Source organism: Leopardus geoffroyi, chromosome D3 (assembly GCF_018350155.1).
Source record: "Leopardus geoffroyi isolate Oge1 chromosome D3, O.geoffroyi_Oge1_pat1.0, whole genome shotgun sequence".
Taxonomy (NCBI): Eukaryota; Metazoa; Chordata; class Mammalia; order Carnivora; family Felidae; genus Leopardus; species Leopardus geoffroyi.
In genome coordinates, this window is record NC_059339.1 from 5739637 (window position 1) to 5764442 (window position 24806).

Here is a 24806-nt window from a genome sequence, read left to right on the forward strand (position 1 = left end):
GAGAGCTGCATTCTCATTCACGTCTCGCCGCTTAGCAGCCGTGTGACCTCGGGCGAGCAGCTTGTCCTCTCGGCGCTCGGTTTTCCCGGGTCTGCAATGGGTGCCATAACGCGCGCCCACCCCGAAGGGCTGTCGTGGCAGAGTCGTCTGTGAACGGACCTGAGGGCTCAGAACGGGGCCTGGCACGGGGCCGGCGCCCCGCAGGTGAGAGCCGCAGCCGGGGTGGCCCTCGTGGCTGCCAGGTGTCCGGTGGCTGGGCTCTTGTGTCTCCCTGGGCGTCAGCTGGATGTGAGGTGCGGCTGCCCCCGGGCCGACCCACGGGTTGGCCGCTCGACCTGACAAGGCCAGCTGGTGGCCCGGCGCAGCGCAGGGCTCCGGGCGGGAGGGCCCACACCCCAGCCCCGCGGCAGCCTCAGCACTCGTGCCCCCGTTTCCTCCTCCGTAAAGCGGAGGGGAGACTAGGCCCCACCCTAGGGCGATGGGCTCTCGGTCAAGGGCGGCACCTCGCTCCCCGTCGGCGCGGGGAGCCGTGGGCATCCCGCGTCCGTGCGCTCAGTGGGCCTTTCTTGAGCGCCCGCTGCGTGCCAGGCAGGCCGTGCGTGGGCTTTCCCTGCCGGGCGAAGGAACTGCGCGGTTCCGTGGGGTCGGCGGGAGGCAGGCCTGGGCGCGAGGCGGGTGAGGCGTAGCTGCAGCAGTCCGCTGAACAAGGAGGCTGCCCGCCCGCCTTGTCCCCCGACCCTGCGCCCTGGCGGGTGGGCCTCACCAGGGAGATGGGGCCGGGAGGCCAGGCCGGTGGGGGGGGGGGGGGGGAGGAGTCAGCTTCCCTTCGTGGGCCTGTCCTCCACCAGACGTGGCTCACGCGGGACTCAGCCGAGGGCGGTCGTGCTGGGTGAGCAGTGGACCGAGTACGTGGGACCCGTAGATGGGGGTCAGCAGGCCGTGTGCTGAGGCCAGCCGATGGGGAGCCTTGCCGACCACTTACTGGTGAGGAAGGGTGATTCGGGAATGTGGGGCTGGCTCTCGTTCCCAGCTGACCTCGAGGGAGCAGTGGAGGGAGCACGGCAAGCCGATACGGGGACCCGTCACGGGAGGCGGGGCCCAGCCTGGGTCCGTCCATCCTGCCGGTGGCCACCCGTGGTGCAGGGGTGAGTTCCCTGTCACTGTGGTATGCAAGCAGGCCTCACAAGATGCTGCTGACCTCCGCGACCTCTTCCTCCCGCCCTCCCGGCCCTCCCCGGGCCTCAGGAGGAGGATACAGCCTCCTGGATCCCGAAGCAACGGCAGCCGCCTCTGGCCACCGGCCAGGCCCCGCCTGGAGCTCAGGAAGATATGTCACCCTTGGCCGGTGCAGGAAGGAGCAGGGGAAGCAGGGGGTCAGTGGGTGTCCCCTCCCGCTTTACACCAGGCCTGGCCCGAGCACGGCCACGGGGCGACGTCAGCAGGAAGCAAGATGGGGCGGGCAGGCAGAGCGTGTCCCGGAGTTATGTAACATTTGGCATCGGGGACTTCTCCGAGGTTTTCCCTCCCCTCCTTCTGGCCGAAGGTTACCCTTTTCTCCCATCTGTGAATCCGGGCCCCGGGGCTCAGCTTCTGTGTTTCTGGCTGGCTGTCTGTCTCAGCCCAGGCCCCGCCTTGCCTTGTTTTCCTCCGTTGGCTGCTCTGTCCGAGGCTGCACAGGCCTGCGGAGGAAGACGGCCCGGGCAACCAAGTGCTACAACCTGGCCCGCATTCCAATCTGTGCCCCTCAACTCATGAGCCGTGTGATCTTGGGAAAGTGTCTTTGCTGCTCTGAGTCAGTATCTTTGTCTGTCAGGTTCGCTCATCTAAAGAAACGGTTCCAGAACATCTGTTCTGTAGGTGCTAGGCACCGTCCCAGGTATGCCCTGGATGCGACCGGGGACAAAGAGGCTGGCCTTAAGGAACTCATTCTAGTTTGCGACACAGAGGAATACACGAACGATTTCTGGTTGCGGTCTGAAGGTGATAAGGTGACGGACACATTAGAGAGCGATTGATGGCGGAGGGGCAAGGATTAGCTGATTTTGACAGGGTACTAGGGGAGGCCTCTCGGAGGAGGTGATGTCTGAGTAAAGCCGTGATTTGAGGTGAGAAAGTGAGTCATGCCACTATCTAGGAGAAGGGTGTCCGGGTCGAGGAACGACCAGTGCAAAGGTCCTGTGGCCGGGGCCCTCTAAGTATGTTTGCACAAGGAGGCTAGTGTGTTTGTTTCAGGGTGACCGAGGAGGGCAGGGGTGGATGAGCACGTTGGAGAGGTGGGTGGGGTCCGGATCTAGACCACGCAGGGCTGTGTGGAGTGAGGAAGACCTGGGGTTTTCTCTCAGGGGTTTCAGGAGCCCCTGGAGAGTCTGAAGCAGGGAGCAGCGTGTCCTGGCTTGCGGAGCAGCAGCCGTGCGCATCCCGTGACTCGACGCGTGGAAGACGCGTGGCACGTAGTAGGTGCTTAACGAACGGTGACCGCACTCGCTAATACGGCTCCGCCACGCAGCATCTCCTCCGGCACACGCGCCTCCTGACTCTGGGGCACGAGGCCACGCGTGGAAGGGTTTGGTGTATCCCCCAGACGCTCTGTGAGCCCCCGTCTCTCAGACCCCGTGCTGGCGTTTGAGTGTTGGTGTCACGCGCGTCCCGCTTGGCCCAATGCGTCCCAGGCTGCCGGGCCCGGCGAACCCTCCCGGAGAGGCCTCGGGTCCCCAGGAGGACGTGCATCCTGGCCAGACCCCCGGGAGCCCCTGTTCCCTGCGAGGCTCCCAGGGTCGCAGGGTCCCCCCACCCCACCCCTCCCCCCCACCCCTCCTCCCCCCGGGCAGCCTGTCGCCTGCCTCACCCAGCCCAGGCTCATGAGTGAGTAGCTGTCCGCTAAAAATAGATGGGGGAAGAAGGGGGAACCCTCGGCCGCACCCACAGAACCCACATGCCACACAACGTTCTCGTGCCTCCGTGGGCTCCCGCCGCGCCTTGGGGAGAAGCTCGGGGTTTGGGGCCGGGCCGGGCCAGCCCCCGGAGGCGGGTGGATGGTGGAGCTGGGCGTTCCCACGATGGCCAGGGGACGCTCGGCAGGGTGGGGCCACGGCCCTGGCCTCTTGGTGACGGAAACCGTGACCAACGGGCAAACGGACGTCTTCCTTTTCCTCCCCGCGTTCCGAGCGGCTCCGCTCAGAGGACCCCAGTTCGCTCAGGAAGAAGGCAGGACAGGAAGCGAGCCCACTCCCAGGCCGGGGCTGGGGGCTGGGGTCTGGGGACCCCTCCGAGGCCCGTTCCCAGCCGGGCCGTGGTGCGGGGCCAGGGCGAGCAGACCCTGCTGGCGCCTGGAGGTGGCGGGGCATTTGCCCCGAGGGTGGGCTGCGTGTTCACATTTTGGGGCGAGCGGCTTTCTGCTGGGGGCCGGGGGATCGGCGGAGGGGAGTTGCATGAGTTTCCTGTTTCCTGTAACAAAGCACCGCAAACTAGGTGACTTGAAACCATCGAAATCTATTCTGTCACAACCCTGCAGGCGAAAGTCCGAAAGTGAGGTGTCCGTAGGGCCCTGCTCCCTCCGAAGGCTCCAGGGAGAAGCCCGCCTGGCCCCTGCAGCCTCTGGGGCGGGGGGTGAGGAGGGGCAGTGTGGGACGTCCTTTGGCTTGTAGACACATGGCTCCCCGGCGTGCGGCCGTGTCCAAATTCCCCCCTTGTACGGACACCAGTCATACTGGACTCCGGGCCCACCCTAATCTAGTGTGACCTCATCTTAGCTAATTACATGTGCAAAGAGCTTCTTTCCAAATAAGGTCACGTTCAGAGGTTCGGGTGGACGTGAATTCTGGGGCACGGTGCTCAGCCCGGCCTGGGGGGCTTCACTGAGAGCCGTGGGCATGTCCGGGATAGTGGCAGGTTGGTTCTCCTTCCTTCCTTGGAGACCCCAAAGGGCTCAGGCTGGGACCCTCCCCTCCTGTCACACCAGCTGTATGGGGACAGCCGTCCCCTCTTAGGAACCAGTCCACCCCCTCTGGGGGTCCCTGGTCACCCCGAGACCCCAGCACACGCTGCCACCACACGTGCCCCAGCCCTGCCAGCTGTGTGTTTAAGCCCCAGACGGTGCCCATTCAGTCACTCAGGAAGTCGGCCACGCACGTGCTCTGAGCCTCCGCGGGGCGCAGCGTGGGAGGCAGAGACGGCCTCCCGGGGCGCCCAGCCCAGCGAGGTGCAGACGCGGGCTGCAGTGCGTGAGGAGTGGGTGCCCGAGTGGAGGGGTGGCCATCTGGCTCCGTGAGCAAAGGAGCCGGGCTTCCCGGGACCGGGGTGCCGTGTGGAGGGATGTGTGGGGCTCCGCGGCGAGAGCCTCCTCTCTGTTCCTCGAACGCTCGGCTGGGTCCCACCTCGGGGGGCTGCACCTGTAACGCCATCCTCCAGGGCCTTGCCCGGCCAGCTCCCGCTCCGTGCTCAGACCCGGGTCGCGAGGCACCTCCTCCGTGCGGCCCCCACCCTGTCTGATTCCATCCGCCCCGTGTCCCCACCTCTGAGTCTCTCCTGAAGGGATGGGCCCTTTGCCGTTCTCCCTGACCGGAAGGTCTTTGTGGGCGGTGTCCCGGTCTGCCTCACTCACCGTGGGTCTTCGGCCTCCGCGCGGCGCCTGGCACACAGGAGGGGTGTCTGGAAAGGCCAGTGGGGTGAAATGATGGGCTTCCCAAGCGGGGCTCGGTGAGGGGCAGACGTGACACGCAAGGAAAGGTTTCCCTCGTTCTTTCGCTCCACACGTAGTGGCCGTGCCTGGCAGGTGTCCTGTGGGGTGCCCTGCACGGTCACTGCTTAGCTGGACTAGCCAGAGGGGCTGGAGAGTCACAGGGGATCTTGAGGCACAGACAGTCCTTGCTCGCCTCTTCTAGAAGGATGTCAGGGCAGCGGGCATACGTGCATCTAGGACTTGAAGGAAGATTAGAGCCCTCGGGAAAAATAACCATCGGCGTGCTTGGCCGCCGCAGTGAGATGTGGCCGGCGGGGGCGGGGGGGGGGGGTCGCCTGGTGGCCACGTGGCCGGGATCGCTGTCCGTCGCACCTGTGGCAAGGCCTCAGGCACAGGGAGTCCCCGAGCTGACAGCTGAGGGCCAGGCTCTCACCGCCACCGTCCCTGTGCCCTAGGAGAAGGAGAGGAATGCGCGGAGGAAGAAGAAGAAAGCCCCGGCTGCCGCCAGTGAGGAGGCCGCCTTCCCGCCCGCGGTGGAGGACGACGAGATGGAGGTGTCAGGAGGGAGCGGGAACGAAGAGGACGTGGCAGAGGAGGCGGAAGGTGAGGGGAAGAAACTGACCTGCCCTCCAACTGTCTGGCTTCTTCTGAGAAGAGGCTTGGCCTGCCTTGGAGGGGAAGCGCGGGGATGGTGGGGATGCTGTTGCTTCCAAGGGCCCCGCTTTGTAAGATGAACTTCCCGCGCCCCCCCCCCCCCCCCCCCCCCCCCGGCACGACGCCCCTGAAGGCCCCGACCCCTGCTTAGCTGGACGTCTCCGCCTCACCCATCGCCTTCCTGCCCAGAGCCGACCCGGTTGCGGGTCCTCACGTTTCTGGCGAATGGAGCCTTTTGTCCTCCTGCCCCCGCCTGGGATGCCTTCCTGTCCCTCCTGTCCGCCTGCCTCTGCATTCAGACCCCCAGGTTTCTGCCGACATGGCGAGGGAAGGCGTGAGTCACCTCTTGGCTCCTCAGGCCGGGCCCGCGGATCAATCCAGGCGCTCCCAGCCCACAGTGCAGTCGTCAGCCCGAACCCTGCTTCCCGGTTGAGAACAGAGAATTGCGCTCGGTGGTTCCTGGAGACGACCGTGGTCGTCTCCACTTGGGCATGGGTCTGGGGACCGAGTCTGGCCCCCGTGCTGGTGGCTCTGCGCCTCTCTGGGCCAAGTTGGTGAGAGGCCTGGCCAGTGGCCGGTGGAGGGCTGCAGACCCCTCTGGTCCTTGTGTTCTGGGTCCTGGCTTTACAGCCAGAAAGAAAAAAGGAAGCAGAAACCCAATCCCCTATTTAAATATCCTGCCAGCTAGCTGTCTGTGCGGGCAGGATGCAGCCTCGGTGGGAAAGTAAAAGGAAGCCAGACTTCGGCTCGGCATTAAGAGCAGAACAGACGGTGCCCAATAAGAGAGCTGTGTGGTAGTGAACTCCCCGTCACTTGTAGGGCTTACCTGCCCCATCAGGGTGGGGGCGGGGGTAGGGCCGGTCTGGTGGCTCTGAGCAGATCACGTGCAGCAGGGTAGAAAACCCCGCGCAAAGATGCGGGGTGACCGTCCCATCTCATGAGCTCGGAAACCGAGGCCCAGAGAGAGGAGAGCCACTCTCACGGGGTGTCACGTAACTGGGAGACTCGCAGTCGGCCAATCCAGCCAGCATCTGCTGTGTAACCCTGTCCCTTGTGACCAGGATGGGGGAGGTCAGGTAGGTTCTGGGTCAGGGCCCGAGGTTGCCCCGATGGAACCTTCTAGAAAGACCAGCCGGCCCCAGCAGCATGCCAGACCTCTCCAGGGGGCAGGCAGCGTCCAGGCAGAGATGAGCCGTCTGGGGAGGGAGGAGTCAGCCTCCGATCAGCGTCTCTGTAGCGATCATGGTGTCGCCGTCGTAAACAGAGTAGCAGCCTTGAGTTAATCCCTTGAACTGTCACAGTGACCCAGTGGGATGGGTGCTCTGGTCACCCCGTTTACAGATGAGGAAACTGAGCCACAGAGCGGTCACCCAGGGCCTGCTTGGGGACCAGGGCTCAGACTGGTCGGACGTCTGGACCCCCGGGCCCTTTCCGGACCTACTGACTAGGCAGCACTTTGAGGGCGGGCCCCGCCATCCGAATCTTCACGGCCCCCGTGCTCGCACGCACGCTCGCCCCCGAGGACTCCTCGTGGGCAGAAGCCTCTTGATGAGGCAGAGGGCCTGGCCGTAAGTGCCCATTTTGTAGATGAGCAGACTGATGCTCCGGGAATTCCGGGACCTAGCCCCCTACGCCCCGACGTGTGTTATCTCAGAGGACAGGAGTGACGTTGCTGGAGTCAGCAGGCAGGGGCAGGCACACAGACACCGGGGCCAGCCCTCTCCTGCCCCCCTGCACTGTGGCCTGGGGCGCGTGACTCAGGCTCGCTGTGCCTCAGTTTCCTCATCTGCAAAGGGGACGATGCTTGTGCCGGTCTTGGTGGCTGCTGAGGACGTGAGTCCCGGGCGTGAAGGGCTTTGCGCAGAGCTCAGCACCCACAGAGGCCCTGTGTTGCTGTTGCTTCGGTTACTGTTTCTGGAAGCGGCAGGGAGGGAGCTCCTCGAAGGGAGGTCAGAAGTGGGAGAGGCTGGGGGCAGTGGGGGTCGTGAAGGCCGAAGGCCTCTGTCCGGGGCCACGGCAGCCCCGGCCGGCCCGGCTCTGTGGCTGGGCGCTGGGGTGGGGGGCCCGTCCTGCAGTCCTGGCCGCCTCTGAGGCCAGCGCCCCCACCCCCGGGGTCCTGGGAACCCAGAGCCAGACGAGGCCAGTGACTCGTCCAGAGACACCCAGGAGTGGGTGGGACTGGCGGGACCCCGTCATGGGCCAGGGCCGCTGCGGACCGTCGGGGCTGAAGGGAGAGGGTGCGTCGCTCCAAGCCGAGAGCCGCCATGGCTCCTCCCTGCCGCCTGCCGGGCCCCAGGCCCACTGCCGGCCCGCCTCCCTGGCCACCTCCTCTCTCCCGCCTGCTTCTCCTGCCGCCTTGCTTCTAACCCTTCTCTCCCTTCCTTCCAGCCTTACACGCCTCTGGGAACGAGGTGCCCAGAGGGGAATGCAGTGGCCCAGGTACGAATGGAGCCATCCGGCCTGGGGGTGGGATAGGGTCAGGGCTGCCCGGGGGTACGGGGCATCCTGCGGTCGCCCGTCTTCGGCGAGGGGCCCCAGTTCTGTGAGCATGCCCCTGTGAGTGCCACCATTTGTGCTGTTGCTGCCTCTGTGCCCCTCCCCGGCTCGGTGTCTGTTCCCTGTGCTGTTCCCTGACACACTCGTGCACATCTGTACGCTCGGTTCCATCGTCTTGTTGGCTTTCACCGGTGCTTTCATTCGTGACTTTTGTGTCGTTTCATTCGCCAGCAGCAAGTGCAGGGGTTCTCAAATGTCCCCGTTTTACACAAAGTGGGGGAAATCGAGACCCAAAGAAGTGGCAGGAGTGTGTTTTTTTAAGGCTGAAGAGCCCAGTCAGAGCCTAGCTGTCCTCGCCTTTCGTCTGTACCCACATTCGGCCACTCGAAGAACGTTGCTGCGCACCTGCTGTGTGCCAGGCCCTGTGGGATGGGGATGGGGGTGCTGAGGCTTTCCCCCCCTCCCCTCAGGCTCCTCAGAGTTCATGGGCCCCTTTTACGTTGTCGTGCACCCTGTGCTGCCACACCTCCTGGCTCACTTTCCCTGTGAGCTGGGATTCGCTCTCCCCACTCTACAGATGGGGAAAGCGAGGCCCAGAGGTAACGCGCATTACCGTGGCCGGGCTTCCGGCGTGCACGCAGACAGGGACGGAGCGCTAAGGCCGCAGCCCTGGCCACACCGGGGTGCCGGCGACCCCAGGGCCCGGGCTCTGGGGTCGGCAGGGGGGCAGGGCAGGGTGCCCAGGTGTGTAGGAGCCTTGATGGGGCAACTGCATCCTGAGATGGTGCTCTGGAGCCGGGATGGGCAGGTCTGGCCTTGAAGAAGGCCGCCCCTGCCTCTACCCCTGTGCCCCCCGCACCACTCACTCTTCCTCCTCCCCACCCCTCCCGCAGCCACCGTCAACAACAGTTCTGACACCGAGAGCATCCCCTCCCCCCGCGCCGAGGCCGCCAAGGACGCGGGGCAGAACGGGCCCAAGCCCCCGCCTGCCCCAGGCGCCGACGTGCCAGCCCCTGAGCCGCCCACACCACCGCCGGAGGATGCGCTGGCCCCCGCCGAGCCCGCCCCGGCCCCCGAAGCCACCGGCCCGCCCACGCCCCCACCGGCACCCCCATCGCCCACCGCACCCCCTCCTGTGGTCCCCAAGGAGGAGAAGGAAGAAGAGGTTGCCACGGCCCCCCTGGTGGCAGAGGAGGAGGAGCAGAAGCCCCCCGTGGCCCAGGAGCTGTCCGTGGACGTGGGCAAGCCAGAAGAGCCTGCCGAGGCCCCCCCCACAGAGCCCATCAAGAGCGAATGCAAAGAGGAAGCCCCGGAGGACGGGCCCCACAAGGGCAAAGGAGGCCCCGAGGCCAGCGTGGAGGCCGCCCCCGAGGGGGCCCTCAAGGTGGAGAAGAAAGAGGGCGGCGGCCCTGGGGGCAAAGCCCCCACGACCAAGGGAGCAGGGGCCCCCCAGGACAGCGACTCCAGCGCCACCTGCAGTGCGGACGAGGTGGATGAGCCCGAGGGGGGCGACAAGAACAGGTGAGCGGTGGGCGCACCGGGAGGCGGCTTCTGTCCCCCGCAAAACCCCTGTGCCTGCCCTCGGGGAGCGCGGCCCGGCTGCAGGAGGGGGCGGTCGGTCGAGGGGGAAGCGCGCCGGGCGGGGGCGGGGGGCTGGCTTCCGCGACCCGGGTGGCCGGAGGTGTGCCGGTGCAGCTGGGGCCCTGCCACCGTGCCGGCGGCTGGCCGTGCTCGGTGCTCTGCACCCCCACCGCTGCCTCCGTGCCCGTGTGCCGTTTGCCCCATGTTTCTTTTCCTTGCGAGGGCATCGTCCTGGGATTCGGGGCCACCCGAATGACCCCATCTGAACTCGATCGCGTCTGCAAAGAGCCCGTTTTCCAAATTAGGTCACGTTCACAAGTCCCTGGCTGTTAGGACTTGAACGTGTTTGGGGTGGGCTGGGGGTGGGGGTCAGTGCCAAGGCCCGGGGGTGGGAAGGAGCCCGTGTGCTGCGGGTGGAGTGCCGGAGTGACCCAGCGGGGGTCAGCTGGCCGTGCCAGCTCCTGGCCCCGTTCTCAGGGGAATGCTCTGCTCAGCCGGCTGTGACTTAGGCTCTGAGAACAGCCAGCTGCCAACGCGGGGCGATGCGCGGGGGTGAGAGAGGCCTGCCACGTCCCGGCGGACAGTGGTGCGGGTCTGCCTGAGGCTGCTGGTCGCAGGATCCCGAGGTCACTGGCGGCTCCCGTCCCGTCCGCCAAGGGTCTGGGTGCAGGAACTTGGGGCCCGTGTCCTGGCTCCCAACGGATTGAGCTGTTGAGGCCGCTCTCCTGCTGGGGTGGCCTGGAGGGACCCCGTGCCATTTCTGTTTGGACGCCACTGGTTCGGAGACGCGTTCCTCCCTTTCTCACTTTTGTCTCTGCCCCTGGCACAGGATGGTTCTCACCCCAAGCCCCGGAGCACTGGATTTTAGCCACTTTTGGCACAGATGCTTGGGGACCCTGAGACCCTCGGCCAGAAGCGAAGCTCATACCCCGGATTCGGGGCCGGTTGCGGGCAGCTGAGGGCAGAGGTAGAGAGGCCCACTCCCACCCACATCTGGACGCTGGAGGAATGTTTTCTAGTGAGGCAGGCGGGTCATTTTTATTTTGACTAAAAACAGTGCGGTCTGTTGTCTCTCCTCTCCCATCTCTCGGAAAAGTTCTGGGCAGAGCGAGAGGGAGGAAAATCTGACTTTCAAATCGCCGAGTTCACTCGGAGCCTTTCCTCTGCCCCGTGATTCACCTTGGGGCACGTTAGAATGGCAAGTTCTAGAACATTCCATGGGGAAATCAGATTCATCCAAAGCTCGTTGGGTCTTCACACGTTCCACAAAAGGAGGTGAGCCATGTTGTCCCCAGGTTTCCGTCTCCAGGGGTCCCTGGGGGCCACCACCGGCAGCCTCACCCCACCTGTGTCAGGAGGAGGACAGTCTGGTGGGTGGCCCTGTGACAGGCAGAGGCCGGGCCAGCTTCCGGGGGCCCACGGCCAGGGTCCAGCCACTCCGCTCGCTCTTTGTGCCTGGGTAATGGGGTCAGGGCGGACTGCTCCCCACCCTGCTCCTGCTGGCCGTGGGGACGGAGTCATGGAAACATATGTTTCTGCTCTTAGCGGGAAGAGTGCTGAGCTCATGGGGCAGCCGTGCTGATAAGCCGCCTCCCGGAGTGTGTTTGGGCTCACGTGGCCTGCCCAGACTGGGGAGCTGGGAAGGCTGGGCTCAGGCCCCCTCACCCCCTGGATCCCTCTGGCCAGGCCTGAAGGCCCCGCACCCCCAGCAGAACAGCCCCACCCGGGGAACGTGTCCTCCCCCTGCCCCGTCCTGCTGGGTCTGGCTCTGTCCCCTCTTCCTGCCTGGACGTCCAGCATTCAATCCCCGGGGAGCAGCAGCCCTGGGCTGGGAGTCAGGACACCTGGTTTAGTCACGCCCTGTGTGACCGAGGCTGGGCCCCCGCCCTCAGAGCCAGGCTGGACTGAGGCCAGCTCGCTGACCTCTTCCTGGCTGGCCGCCTGCCACCCCTCCCTCCCCCCCCCCTCCCCAGCCGCGGCCGCGCAGGCAAGATGCGTCAGAGCAGGCCCTGCCAGCCAGGGCCTCCCGGAAGGGCTGGCGGGACGGGTGGGCCCCCGCACGACCCCAGGTCCTGGCCGCCCGCCCCCCGCCCTCCTTCCCGCCTGGCGGCCCTGGACGCGCCCAAGATGCGTGTGGTTCTGGCCCCTGCTCTCGCTGTCTGTCACCTTCTGCGGCAGCTTGGCCGGGAGTTTTCTTGGCTGCCGACCAGAGATAGTGGCCCCGATTGCAAAGCCTCGAGCTCGCCTGCCCTCCTCTGTCCCAGTTTCCAGAGAAGGTGCCTTGGCACTTTCTCGTGGGCTGGAGACCTCGGAGAGCCCCTTCCCCTGGGCCTCAGTGTCCCCGCTGCGGGCTCACCGTGAGCGGCACAGACAGGCCTGGTGCCAGGCTCACACACGCTAGGCGCTCAGCGAACAGCTTGCCGCCTGTGGGTCCGCTGCGGGAACGCTGCAGGTTTCCTCCAAGAGCCCCTGGAGTGTGGGCTCTTCCACCGCGCCCCTGAAATTCTGCAAGAATCCTACCAGCAGTTTCCCTGTCGTCGCTTTATTCCGTAAATCACTGGGCACCAGTGCGCGTCAGGCGCCCTTCTAGGTGCGAGGGATGCTGGGAACAGAACAGGTGAGCCCTGATTCCAGAGCGCTTCTGCTCTGGCGGGAGCGGCCAGCAAGGCACGGGAACACTAAAGGGGCAGAACGACTGCTCCTGTGATGAGTGGGTGATGGGAAGATCGGGGTGTGGGGAGCAGTCAGGGAGGCCTCTGAGGAGGTGGCGTGGGAGGGCGATCAGAGCCGGTGGTGGGAGGTGTGGGCAGGAACAGGCAGTGGAAAGGCCCTGTGGCCGCGTGAGCTTCTGCTCGGTGGAGGCCGAAGGGGCCTGCGGCGGGGTGGAGCGAGGGAGAGGGGCAGGGCAGAAGGTGACAGAGGAGGTGACAGGTTCCCTCCCTCTCCAGCCCCAGCGTGGCAGCCAGGATGATCTCAGCCTGGTGATAATGGGGAAGCCAAGGGGGGCACTAGCGAAGAGGGGCGCCCTGTCGCAGACCCAGAGCGTCCCCAGCCCCCTGTTGCTCATCGGCACCCCCCTCCAGCCCTGGCCCTCCAGCGTGGGAAGGAAACCCACAGTGACTGGGAGATCCCCTGTCCCGCTCAGCCCAGGGTGCTGCTGTCGGCATTCCGTGTGTGTGCTCCCTTGTTCCCCCAGAGAACAGTTCCCGGTGGCAGGGGTGGGGAGGGGGTGACGGTCCTCCTGCCCATTTTACAGATGAGGAAACTGAGGCACAGTGGTTCAGTCATACGGCTGAAGGTGGGATTCGAACGGGGAGCATGAGCCCTGAACTGCTCCCGGCCGTGCTGCCGCCTTCCCCTGCCTCTCCCGGGTCACATGGCTGGTGCCAGGCTCCGAGAGCCCCGCCCCACCCGGGCCTCCCGAGAGGAAAATAAAAGCTGCTGTCTTCCAAGAAAACAAAGGAAAGAGAACAGAGGCCCAGCCGCCCCTGAGGAGGCTCCTGGAGGCGGTGCTCAGCCGCTGTGGCTGCTGAAACGAGGGGAGGTTGGGAGCGGTGGGAGCGCCCGTCTTCCCGTGCCTTTGGGGGTTCCAGACCCTGAGGCCTGTGAAGGACTTGAACCCAGACCCCTGCTCTGGGATGCCACCCTCTTACAGGGAGGGGTGGGGCCGGCTGCGGAGCGTGGCGCCCGTGGCCCCAGTCCCCACTGAGCTCCTGCCTCACTCTGTGGGGGTGCTCAGGCAAGAGGGGTCCGGGTCTCCGTGGGTGCCCCAGCACTTGCTTGTCGAGAGCCTTAGAGGGGCAGCCCCTGTCCTTCCGCCCTCCAGTCTGACTTGCCCCTCCCTGGGTGAGGAGGTGGGGAAACCAAGGCAGGCACAGGCTCCAGGGGAAGGCCCTGGTTCACGGCCTAGTTGGCGGGGACCAGACACTTTGCTTTATGCGTGTTCTAAAAGCATTTACGCAGACACAAAATGTTACTTCTCAACTTTAATCCTTGCGTCTGTGTTTTTGTGTATGCATCAAATACGACATCTTCCTGTTCCTGGAAGCAATACGGTTAACCAAACTCTTGATTTTACGGCTGGCATACAGTACGTTCTTTTTTTGTTCTTTTTTCTTTTTTCTCGTGACAGCTTTATTGAGATATAATTCACGTAGCATACTACGTAGCCGTTAACGTGCACAGCTGAGCGGGTTTTAGTCTGTTCACAGAGACATGCGGCCATCACGGCCGTTGAAGCCCAGAACGTTTCCGTCACCCCCCCCACCCCCCCCCCCCCCCCCCCCCCCCGCAGAGAAACGCTGTGCTCAGCCCCCCTCCCCGCGCCGCCCCCGGCCCCCGGCCCCCCACTCCCCTAGCTTCTGTCTCTGGATTTGCCTCCTCTGGGCATTTCATCCCGGTGGATTCATGCGTGTGGCCTTTTGCGTCTGGCTTCTTCCACTTGGCACGTGGTTTTCCAGATCGTCCCGGTACTCTCTCCTTCTTGTGGCCGATTGCTATTTCACCGTGTGGCCGGACCACGCTTTGTGTATCCTTGAAGCCGATTTTGGCACATGGGTGGTTTCTCACCTGTTGGCTGTGGCGACAGTGCCTCTGCGACCTTAGCAAACCGACCTTGTGCGTGCGTGTGTGGATGGACCCGTGTTCTCAGTTCTCCTGGGCAGACGCCCCCAGAGTGGGACCGCCAGGTCAGAGGGTAACCGTCTCGCCTTTGCAGTAACTGCCAGGCTTCTTCCGCAGCGGCTGCGGCGTGTTCGTCCTTAAGTTCAGGTTAACAAGGGCCCGTTGGTTTCAATGGATGCTGGGAGGCGGAGGGAAGGGGAGGCCGGGTGTGGGGGCAGTTGAGGCAGGTGGGGAACATCAGGACTGCTGATGGCGCGGGTGCTCACGCCCGTCGGGGTGCCTGGTGCAGGGGGGGGCAGGGAGGGGCAGCGGCCACAGGGGAGGGAGGCCCGAAGCCCTCGGAGCATGAGCAGGGCAGGTAGAGAGGTGAGGGCGGGCGGGCGGGGGAGCAGGCGGGGAGGACCGTGGAGGCCGGCGGAGCACGGAGAAGTCAGGACGACCTTCTCCCGCGCGCCAGGGGCAGCCCCGGCGGGCGTCACCGCGTCTGTCTCTGCTCAGCCGAGCGTGTGGCAGACGCGGGCGGGAGGCGGTACCCGCAGGACAGGCTGTCGTGGCCGTGGCTCGGCGGCTCGGCCGCCACGGAGAGCGCAGAAGGCGCCGAGGCCTCCAGTCGGGTGTGCGCCCTGTTCCGTCCCCAGGAAGGAGGCTGGGCGTCTGGCTCCGGCTGCTGGGCGCAGAGAGCCGCGAGCCACGTCCTCGTTGTCACGGCTCTTGCCTGGAAGGCAGCGGCTGTGGCTTACGGTCTGCACGTGGCGCCGCCTGACCCGGTCACGGCACACAGGAGGGGCTGTGCCGACAGGGCCCTCTGGCCGTGGGGACCCGGCCTCAGCTTTGCCCGCCCCCGGGCGAGTCCCGGCCCAGGGCCAGTGCCCTCGCGCGCCCTGATGGGTCACCGGTGGCGTCCCTCAGGCAGAGATTGGATCCCGGGTCTCTCCGTGCTGCCCGGGCACAGCGCTGGGTCTGGTGTGTGCTCAGCAAGTGCAGGTCTCGGGAGGGAGTCAGGAGCTGGGCGGGGACCTGGCAGCCCCGGTGGGTAGGTGAGGGTCAGGCTGGGGCAGACTGAGATCCCACCCCAGAGACCCCTTGCCAACGAGGGAGGCAGATAGGGGTTGTGGCAGCTCGCTGTGCCCAGTAGTCTGGGGTTTCCTGGAAATCCCTGAGGACTTCCTGAAGGAGGTGACGCCCGTGAAGCGGGCAGGCTGTGTCTGGGTGCCCCTGCACGGGCGGGGCCCTGTCCCTGGCGTCCACTTGGGCCCTGCCAGGTGCCCTGTGCGGGTTCCCGGTCGTGCGTGCGTGTCAGCAGCAGACGAGGCGACCGCGCTCTGCAGAATGAGGCACTTACGGGCCCGGTTCGGCTCGCGGCCGTGCTTGTGGCTGACGGGCAGACAGGTGCGTGCTGACCGGGCCCTCCACACGAAGCCTGCAGCCTGCTTGCTTTCAGCGCCTCAGAAGCGGCGGGCCGGTGAGGTGCGAGTTCTGGTTCAGCGGGTGGGTTCCCCGGCTCCTGCCTCCAGTACGTGGGGTCCACTCAGCTCCACGCCGGGCACCTGAGCCTCCCCTATCTGGGTGATGAATAATCTCCCTGAATCTCTTAAGCTCGCCGAGCCTTAATCTGGTTGAGTCTTTGGCTTTGCCGCAGCTCTGGAAGAGCCTTGCGCGGCGCGGGCCCGGAGTCTCGGCTTCCCTGGGACTTTGCTTGCCTGGGGCTGTCTCAGGGCGGGTATTTAATCCTGGCCTGGGCCTCTGGGCTGGGGCTTGGAGCGGGTCTTGGCTCCTCACGGACCCGGCCGGGACCAGAGGAGGGAGGGAGGAGTCGCCTGGCCCCGTCCCCCCCCCCCCCCCCCCCCCCCGCCGAGTCCTGGTTGGTCTCCTCGGCCGGGTGACCCTGGACATTTGCCCCACTTCTGGCGGCCCCCTCCGGCCGGGTCCCGCAGGGCTGGAGCCCGGAGAGGCCAGCGGTGAGCCTGTGGGCTGACGCTCCTCTCCCCCTCAGGCTGCTGTCACCACGGCCCAGCCTCCTCACCCCGAGCAGTGACACCAGGGCCAACGCCTCCCCCCAGAAGCCGCTGGACCTGAAGCAGCTGAAGCAGCGGGCGGCCGCCATACCCCCGATCGTGAGTGCCCGGGCGTCCCTCCCGCACCCCAGGACTCCCGCGAGGAAGGCAGCAGCCCCCCACGCCCCCCATCTTCAGCCCCGGTTCAGGGAGGCAGCGCAGGAGGGCGGGTGCCCAGCTCCGGGGGGGCCGGGGGGGGGGCCAGCACCTGCAGCCTCTCGCTCTTCTCGGCCCTTCCCAGCAGCCTCCTGTTTCCTGGAGAAATCCCCATGGAGATGAGGCGGGAACAGCTCCAGGGCTCTGGCGGGCGTGCAGGGTGGGGCTCTGGAGGAACCAGGGAGCTTGCGACCTGCGGGTCTCCCCCCCCGCCCTCCCGGCCCGGTGCCCGCGCGGGCCCTTGCGGCCCCAGGGGCCGCGCCCACCGTGCCCACCTCCGCCCTGCCCCCCGAGGCTTCTCCAGAGCTCCCCCAGACCAGGGAGGGCAGGACATCCCCCGGCTGTCTCAGCACCGTGGGCAGAAAGGTGGGGCCTCCCCTGTTCTAAACAAGAGACCCCGTGGGAGGCTCCCCAGGAGAGGCTGTGGGGAGGCTCGAGGCTGCGCAGGCAGCCCCTTGGAGGAGCCCCCTCGTCACAACGGCCCGGCCTCTGCCAAGGCCGCTCCTCTCTGAGGAGGTGTGCCCGGGCTCCCTGTGTGCGGCTGGGGGGCTGCGGGCTGAGGGGCACGGGGCGGGCCAGGCTGTATGGCCAGCTGCCGGGGCCGGGCGCGGTCCTGCTCGTCCGTCCCGACCTCCCAGAGCCGCGGAGACTCGGGGCAGGGGCCACGGCCACACCCCGCGCCCTTTCTGCAAAGACCTACCCTCCCGCCCCCGAGCTGCGCGCCTTTGAACACCTCGCCGCCTTGGCCTTCGGGCTTGTCACCTGGGGGGGCCTGGAAGGCTTTCCCCGATCTCTGCGGCCCGCGGACGGCCTGTCAAGATACTCATTTCCCCTCGCTTCTCTCGGCAGGTCACCAAAGTCCATGAGCCCCCCCGGGAGGACGCGGCTCCCCCTGCCCCCCCGCCGCCACAGCACCTGCAGCCGGAGAACGACACCCCCCAGCAGCCCGGCAACAGCCCCCGAGGCAAAAGCAGGAGCCCCGTGCCTCCTGCTGAGAAGGAGGGTGAGTGGGTGCCCGTGGCCGTGGTGGAGAGTAGGGGGGCGTGGGGGGCACGACGGGGACGGGGATGAGGGCCCTCTGTGTGCGTGGGCCGGCCGTCGCGGCCCCGAGCCTGTAGGGGCAGGCGAGCCGGGTAGGCGAGCGGAAGGGGTGGAGGCGAGGCAGTGGGGCATGCCGGGAACGGTGGCGAGCCGGGAGCTCCTGGTCTGAGGCGGGCACCTGCTGGCTTCTGCCGAGTCACCCCGTGGCGGTGCGGGCCTGCCGCTGTTCTTCCAGAGAAGCCAGGGACGCGTGTTTTCACGTGAGATCTAGTTTCTCGGCACTGGCGACGTTAAAAGTTGTTCAAAGACGCCGTATCTGCACGTAAGCGCGTCTGTGGGGCAGCCCCTGATTCCACGGGATTCCGCCCACGTGTGAGCTTCTAGAGCCGTAGAGGAGGCTCGGCGCCCAGCTGGCAGCGGCTCTGGGCCCCGGGCCGGAAGCGCTGCCCCACTCCAGCGCTCACCCTGACCTCGCTCCAGGCCGAGGTCGCCGGGTCCGGCGGGGAGCCCGTGGGGTAATTCCTGGAGCAGCTGTGTTGCAGCAGCTGCCCGGGGCGCGCTTTGTTGTGGCCACGGGAAGCTCAAGGTCAGGAGACGGGCCAGGCGTGGTTTCTTGTGCTCGGTGGTTTCTCTCCACCTCACACTCCCCATCGGGCCCGGGAAGTTTCAGGCCCGTGTCCCCGAAGGGGCGCCCTTCCCCGTTCAGCCTGGCGCGCGGTGGGTCGGTGCGCATCAGAGGTGCTGGGCGCAGTTCCTCCAGGGCCCCCCCCCCCCCCGCGCCGGGCCAGCCTCGGCTCCCGCTGGCCGCTCGAGGGGTCAGAGGGTGGGTGCCACCCGCACCCGCTTCTCGCGTACAGAGCCCTTCCCTAGGAAGCCGGATTGGCCCTTGGCCCTGGGCCCCCTTGAGGGTGCTGCTGTGCGCCTGTGTGAGAACAAAAAGCAGGGCCGTCCCTGAGGGAGGGCCGCTCCACGCTTCCCACTAGTGACACGGGCCTGCCAGACATGCCCCGTGTAGTCAGCCTGCCCCCTCGCCTCCCTGCGTCCGCTCTCCCCTGCTGCGCGAAGTCTTAGACGCCACCCACACGGGTAGGCGGGGGTGCATCCTGGCCGGCACGCAGGCTGTCTGCTGGCCACTGGGTCGGGACACTTGTTGAACACCTGTGATGGCCGAGTGCCGTGCCAGGCGGCGGGGAGTTGGCAGTGAGCAAGGTGAAGGGATCGAGGGTTCTTTTTGTGGTTGAGAAGGACGTTAAGCCAGGACACACACAGAAAGAAGGAGTCATTCACGCAATTAAAGAACGAAACAGGGTCGGGGAGGCTCAGAGGAGGGGTCTCTGTGGAGGTGAGGTCATGGGAAGATGTGGGGAAAGAGCATTCATTCCAGGCAGAGGGAATAGCACATGCAAAGGCCCTGGGGTAGGGACAAGCTTGGTGTGTTTGGGGAGCTGCCAAAAGGTGGATATGGGCGGTGAGGGGGTAGGAGAGAGGATCAGAGCAGGAAAACTGGGGCCCGGATTATGTAGGGCCTCGTAGGCCATGGTGCCACAGGGATTCTGTCTCGGGTGTAGGAGAGGCCTTTTGGGGAGGCATTTTGATGTGTCTGTGCTGTGGGGAGTAATCTGATTTATATTTTGGAAGGATGTCCCTCTCTCGCTGGCCATTGTTGAGGAAGAAGGGCTACAGGGAGTTGTGGGCAGATGGGGGAGGCCACCGTGCTGCTCCCGACCAGCTGTGGTGGCAGTCTGGACTGCAGGGTGACCGTGGAGGCGGGGAGTTTGTTTCAGAGGCAGAAGGCAGCCGGGCCTGCTGAGGGACCCGAGTGGGGATGAGGGCGCGGGGCGTCTGCCTTCTCCCGGGACCCTGCCAGCCCCCCACGCTGGGACCAGGACGCCTCACTACGGGGAGGAGCCAGGCCTGGCTCTGGAGAACATTCCAGGCTCGGGGCACCAGCCCAGGGGTTTGCTGCGTGGTAAGGCCAGGGCCCCAAGCAGCTCTGACCCGTGCCGGATCTGAGCAGGGCTAGGCCACCCTCGGGTGGCCGGGCATCACCCGGGGCCAGCCAGGACCTGCTGGGACAGGTCATGGGCGCGTCCTGGGTGCCACCACCGGTGGTTTCTGATTGCAGTGGGACGGCGGGGGGGGGGGGGGGGGGTTGGGGGGGAGGGGCGGCGCTGTTTTCCTGGAACGGCTCCCCGTGGCAGATAGCGCCCTGGCCTCAGGCACCATTCTGGTCTCTCGGGAGCTCCCCTGCTTCCTGGCTCCTGCGTGGGCTCCCCTGGGGCCAGCTGGAGGAACAGGTTGTCGCTCCAGGCCCCTGGCCTCCCGCCCAGGCTGGCCCGGCCCCAGGAGCCCCCCAGCCCCCACCCCTGCCCACCACAGCCCAGGCTGAGCTGCAGGAGGCAGGGGTGGGTGGCTGGACGAGCAAGGCCCAGGGCGGGTGTTCAGACCAGGCCCTGTGGGGGTGCCTCCATCAGGGGCCGCCTCACCAGGGCACGGGTCCCGGGGGGCTCGGTCTCTCGTGGGAGAGATGTGGAGAATCCGGAGCGGGCCCACCTGCGCTGCCACCTGCTGTGCCCATGGCAGGCCTCCCTGCTCCGTGCTAACGCCCCCGTGGGCCTTCAGAACCTCCCCGCGCCATCGGAGGTGGCCCGAGAGACGACACCTGCCCGCTGTTCCTGCCCCAGGGGTGGAGAGTTTGGGGGTTTCCCAGTTGTGTCTCCTGCCTGGCTTCTCAGCCACTCACCTCCCCTAGTCCCTGAGCCAGTTCTCAAGGGAGAGGTTTGGAGCTTGGGGCAGATTTCAGGAGAGTAGGAGGTGGGCGGGCGAATGCCGTGACCACAGACCTGGGCCCCTGGCCTCTGGCCATGGCTGCGGGGTGTCCCCAGGCCTGAGAACCTGGGGCCAGCTTTCATTCATCTTCCTGTGGGCACAGTGCCTAGTGAAGGTTAAGGTCACAGCCTGTAGCCTGACTGCCCGGGCTCGAAGCTGCTTCCCCTCCCAGCGGTGGGCCTTTGACCTGATGACTTTGCCTCTCCTGGCCTCAGTTTTCCCAGCTGTACAATGGAGACGGTGATAGTTCCGTTTAGGGTGCAATGAGGATAAACGAGTCGGTACACTAACAGGGCTTCGAGTGCCGGCTCCTGGGAGGCTGTGGGAGGGCCTTAGTCTCCTGTTCTGTTATCTGTAGCTGCAGAGGCCAGGAGGTTGAGGGTTCAAATCCCGACTTGGCCACGTATTTGATGGTGACCTTGGATAACTCTACTGATGTGTCTGTACCTCAGTTTCCCCCTCCATGCAACAGATCTGGTAACAGTCTCCTTCCCGCAAGCTTGCTCCTTGGATCCATGCTGGCGGGATGCTTAGCACAGTGCCTGGCACACAGTACGTGCTCAGCAAACAGGCGGCCATGGTGGTCGTTGTTATCCCAAGGGTCTGCACCTCCAGTCGGCCCTCCTGCCAGGGCATACGTATCGAAGCAAGCCTTCGTCATTGTGCAGAGGCCAGCGAGCTTGTTCTAGAAAGAGCCGGAGAGTCCGTATTTCAGACGGTCTCTGCTGCAGCTACTCAGCTGTGCCGTAGACAGTAAATAAACGGGCGGACGCGGCCATGCTCCAGAGCAAGTGTCCATACAAAATCAGGCGGCAGGGCCCAGGCCACCAGCTCCAGCCTCTGCTTTGGAGGTTGGTCCAGGGTCCCTTGCTTGCTTGGCACACTGCGGCTTAGAAGCTCCCTGGGATCTCAGGGGCTCAGGGCGGTGCTGGCCTGCAGACTTGGTGGGCTCCCAGCATAGTCCCCCTTACTATTGGCCGGGACCCCATCCTTGCCCAAGGCCAGTCCTGTGGGCGCAGGAGAGCCTTGTTTGGGCGGGGCTGGCCAAGTACGGCTGACGGCCCTGCCTCATCCCCTCAGCAGAGAAGCCTGTGTTCTTCTCGGCCTTTGCAGCTGACGGCCAGAAGTTGCCCACAGAGCCTCCGTGCTGGACGTCGGGCCTGCCCTTCCCTGTGCCCCCTCGTGAGGTGATCAAGGCCTCCCCGCACGCCCCTGACCCCTCGGCCTTCTCCTACGCCCCGCCTGGTGAGTAGCTCGGCCCAAGCTCGGTCGGCCAGTGCAGTCATTGGGTGCCAACTCTTGGCACTGGTTTGGAGCTGCATGCAGAGGGATCTTAGAATCTGATGGGACCCAGCAAGAGGGATGGTCTGGTCGGTGAAGGGAAAGAAGGGGGTCTTTTGAGATTAGAGAAATGTGCAGGATTAGAGTCGAAGCCACTGGCAGTAGGGAGCCATCCCTACTGAGCTGGTGAGGGGTACTTGAGCTGGTGAGGTACTTGAGCTGGTGAGGGGGCAGCCCTAGAGTGGGGCTCTGTCTTCCACCAGTGACTTAGAGCTAGAGAATGGGCAGGTGGAAAGAAAAGTCTGGGGGGAAGGGAGGAGGGGAGGGACCTGCTTTGGTTTACAGATACGTTCAGCCGGGGGTTGAGATTGCTTTTTGGGTCCTCCAGTCCTGCCGGGCCCCGCCAGCAACAGAAGTAGTACATCTGGGGACTGCTAAGGGCTGTGGTGTCAGCAAAGGCCATCCTAAGCAGAGCTGATCCCGAAGCATGAGTGAGATAAGTGAGCCAGGAGCAAAACAGGGCGAGACAGGCCAGGCAGAGGAACTGCACGTGCAGAGGGTCGGAGGTAGGAAGGAGCGGGAGAAACTTGAGAAACAGAATCCGGCTGCCTTGGTGGAAGCTTGGTGCCCAAGCTGTGGGTCCGGGGAGACCACAGGCACCAGGTCGGGGGCACCTGAAAGCCGTGTCAAAGTTTAAGAGTTCATCCTGGGGGCAGTGGGGAGCCATGGAAGGTAAACAGCAAGGGGAGGATGTGAACCAGTAGGCTTTTCAGAATTCTTTTGAGGGGAATGGGCTGCTGTTGGCGGGGGAGGGGGTAGAGTGGGAACGGGGAGACCAGTTAAAGGGGGTCCGGGCTGGAGGTGAGGGGCTTAGACGGGGGCTGGGCTGTGGCAGGGTGGAGGGAGGCTTCCCTAGGGAGGGAAGGGCGCATGTCGACAGGCGCCTGTGGGGGGTGGTCTGTCTGGCAGGGGCCCTGTGATGGACAGGCGTGTGCCCTACAGGTCACCCACTGCCCCTGGGCCTCCATGACAGCGCCCGGCCCGTCCTGCCTCGCCCACCCACCATCTCCAACCCGCCGCCCCTCATCTCCTCCTCTAAGCACCCCAGCGTCCTCGAGAGGCAAATGAACGCCATCTCCCAGGTGAGGCGGGACAGTCAGCACCCCCCCGGAGCATCTGTGTGGCCTGGTGCCCAGAGAACAGCCCCTTCCTCTTTTGGGGTTCAGGCTTTCCGTCTGTAAAGCGGGGCATTGGAAACAACGGTGCCTCGGTGGGGGCTGGGCACCCGAGGGGCCAGGGTCGTCTCTGTGCCCTTCACTGCTAGAGTCCAAGCGGGCTGGAGTTTGCCCCAGGACCTGGGGACTCGGGCAGTCAAGAGCACGGACTCTGCAGCCAGACTGGGTGGCCTTGGGCCAATTACCTAAACTTGCTGTGCCTCGGTTTCCCCTCTGTGAAACGGAAGGTCGGATGCACTCGACAGTGCGTGGTGAGCCGTCTGTGGCTGCCTGCCCCTTCGCCTCCCTGACGTATCCGCCTGTGCGGGGAGGGGTGGGGCCAGGTGTCCACTTTGCCCCGGACCACACGTGCGCACCGTTTCCTTTACGCCCCACCGGCTCCTGATGGCCGCTTCGCAGGTGAGGGGATCGAGGCCCAGGAGAGCTGGGGACTTGTCCGTGGTGACTCAGCTGAGCAGCGGCCTGGGACTTGAGCCCCCGGCTCCCCACCTGCGTGTGATTCCGGCGTGCCCCTCCCCTTGGGCTCTCGCAGAAGGGGCGTCAGGACGCTCTGGTGGGCGTGTGGTGGAGGGACTGCGAAGGCGCCTGTGAACCCGTGACCTCTGCCCCCCACAGGGAATGTCGGTGCAGCTTCACGTCCCTTACTCAGAGCACGCCAAGGCCCCTGTGGGCCCCATCACCATGGGGCTGCCCCTTGCCATGGACCCCAAGAAGCTGGGTAAGGATCTGGGCCCCCCACCTCGATGGCCCGGGCGGGGCTCCAGCTGTCCACGTTGGGGGCTCGAGGGGAGGGTGCTGAAGCCCGGCCCCTGGGTAGGGCTGGGTGGGGGCCGTCCCCCCAGGCCCCTGCACCTGTGCTGCGGGGCTCACCGCTCTCACCCGTCCCCAGCGCCCTTCAGCGGAGTGAAGCAGGAGCGGCTGTCCCCGCGGGGCCAGGCTGGGCCCCCGGAGAACCTGGGGGTGCCCACAGCCCAGGAGACATCTGTGCTGAGAGGTGAGGGCGTGAGGGGTGGGCGTGAGGCCCGGATCCTGCCCTGCGTCCCTAGCGGGTGCCCCTCTGCTCTTCGGAGGAGGGTCGAGGCAGGAACGGGTACTTTGATCCCAAACCTGAGGATCGTCAGCTCCCACAGGGTCCAGAACCCCGTCTTCCTGATTGTTTACCTTGCCATTTAGGGCCAGGGGGACCTTCTGCCCCAGGGGAGACCCCAAGGGGGGGACTTGCCGGTCACCAGGAGCCCAGCTGGGTGGCTTTTAGGGCCGGGACCTGGGAAGGGGTTGTGGACACCCTTTATGCCCCGTGTCTCGTGTCTTTTAGGGACGTCTCTGGGCTCGGTTCCGGGAGGAAGCATCACCAAGGGCATCCCCGGCACGCGGGTGCCTTCTGAGAGCCCCATCACGTACCGTGGCTCCATCACCCACGTAGGTGTCCCGGGGCACCGCACGAGGGGCGGGGGTGGAGGACCCGCGGGCCGCGGCTCCAGAGGTGGCCCTGACCGCAGGCAGAGCCGTGGGCCGGCCCCTCTGTTCCCCCTGGTGCCACCGCATGGCACCTGTCTCGGTGGGTGTGATGATGTCCTGGGCACAGCAGCTCGTTCCGTGGTCGTTTCTCTTGTCTGTGTGGAGCCACGCACCCCAGGTGCTGAGCAAAACCCAGAAGTGGCTGCTCCCAGGGGGCCGGCTGGGTAGCCGGAGGACGTAGGCCGGGGCTCACAGGCCGTGAGGACGGGGCGGGTGACTTCAGAGTGCCCGGTGCTCCAAACTGAGTGACATACCATGATTCAGAATGCCCGGGACTGCTGAGGCCACACGGACGGGCAAGTCGGGGAGACTTCTCGGGGGGGAGCCTCCTGCAGGAGTCTGGGAATAGCGAGTGGGCGCGTTTCCGCACGGGCGAGGGCCAGTGAGGGCCGCGGTGCCTGGAGCAGGGAGGGGAGGCCGCCTTCAGGCTGTTCGCGGACAGGTGCTCCGCACTGTGGCCGAGCCGGCCCCCACCCCTGGGGGGAGTCGTTCACGAGGCCGTCCTGTGATGCAGATGGGGGCGGCGGTGGGGGGGCTCTGTTCTCCACCTGACCAAGGCCGGGGGCTCCCTGTGCATCCGGGACACGTTGAACCCTCCCCTCCCTGGCCAGTGAGCACGAAGTGTGGCACCACCGGCTCCTGGGGTTCTTAGCTCCCCGG

General features: G+C 65.8%; 1 protein-coding gene across 43 annotated transcripts in view; it reads left to right on the forward strand.

Annotated features, from left to right (window-relative positions):
• NCOR2 (nuclear receptor corepressor 2) overlaps positions 1-24806 on the forward strand; it is a 213623-nt gene that overhangs the window by 161557 nt on the left and 27260 nt on the right. For 22 of the 43 annotated variants that reach the window (XM_045457218.1, XM_045457224.1, XM_045457216.1 and 19 more), the window contains 10 exons: positions 5134-5281; positions 7721-7771; positions 8722-9349; positions 16026-16146; positions 17089-17245; positions 21193-21357; positions 22396-22535; positions 23244-23346; positions 23518-23622; positions 23944-24047. In XM_045457218.1, coding sequence (XP_045313174.1) covers positions 5134-5281; positions 7721-7771; positions 8722-9349; positions 16026-16146; positions 17089-17245; positions 21193-21357; positions 22396-22535; positions 23244-23346; positions 23518-23622; positions 23944-24047 — 1722 coding nt within the window. The remainder of the gene's footprint in view (positions 1-5133; positions 5282-7720; positions 7772-8721; positions 9350-16025; positions 16147-17088; positions 17246-21192; positions 21358-22395; positions 22536-23243; positions 23347-23517; positions 23623-23943; positions 24048-24806) is intronic. The other 21 variants (XM_045457229.1, XM_045457246.1, XM_045457251.1 and 18 more) reach the window with 7 other exon arrangements.